The 303-nt window shown below is 66.0% G+C and overlaps 1 protein-coding gene across 1 annotated transcript in view; it reads right to left on the bottom strand.

Annotated features, from left to right (window-relative positions):
- The window catches only part of LOC119582350 (angiotensin-converting enzyme-like), a 19183-nt gene extending 18904 nt beyond the window's left edge, over positions 1 to 279 (bottom strand). The window contains exon 1 of the mRNA XM_037930565.1: positions 64 to 279. Coding sequence (XP_037786493.1) covers positions 64 to 271 — 208 coding nt within the window. The 5' untranslated portion in view covers positions 272 to 279. The remainder of the gene's footprint in view (positions 1 to 63) is intronic.
- Positions 280 to 303: the final 24 nt, after the last annotated feature.

Raw genomic sequence — 303 nt, 5'->3', positions numbered from 1 at the left:
CTATCTATCTACCTGCCCCCCCTCCTCCTGTTCTCCTCCGGCCGCCCACCCCACCCCCCACACCTCCCCTCCGGGCGGCAGCGTTGGCCCCCTCGACCGTCCGAGCGAAGAGTGGGCGCAGGGGCGGCCCGATCACGTCTCGCCAGGAGGTCCACGCCCACAGCAGGAGTTCGGGGTCGCGAGAGGTCCTCATGAAGCTCGTGACGTCACGTTCGCCGCGTAAGGTCAAGTCACCGCGAGACAAGGTCACGGAGTTGTAAAGGGCTCTCATAATAGCCACGAGGGAAGTGAGGGTGCTGAGCG

The sequence above is a fragment of the Penaeus monodon genome, chromosome 15, assembly GCF_015228065.2.
Source record: "Penaeus monodon isolate SGIC_2016 chromosome 15, NSTDA_Pmon_1, whole genome shotgun sequence".
Taxonomy (NCBI): domain Eukaryota; kingdom Metazoa; phylum Arthropoda; class Malacostraca; order Decapoda; family Penaeidae; genus Penaeus; species Penaeus monodon.
This window is presented reverse-complemented; position numbering and strand designations above follow the sequence as displayed.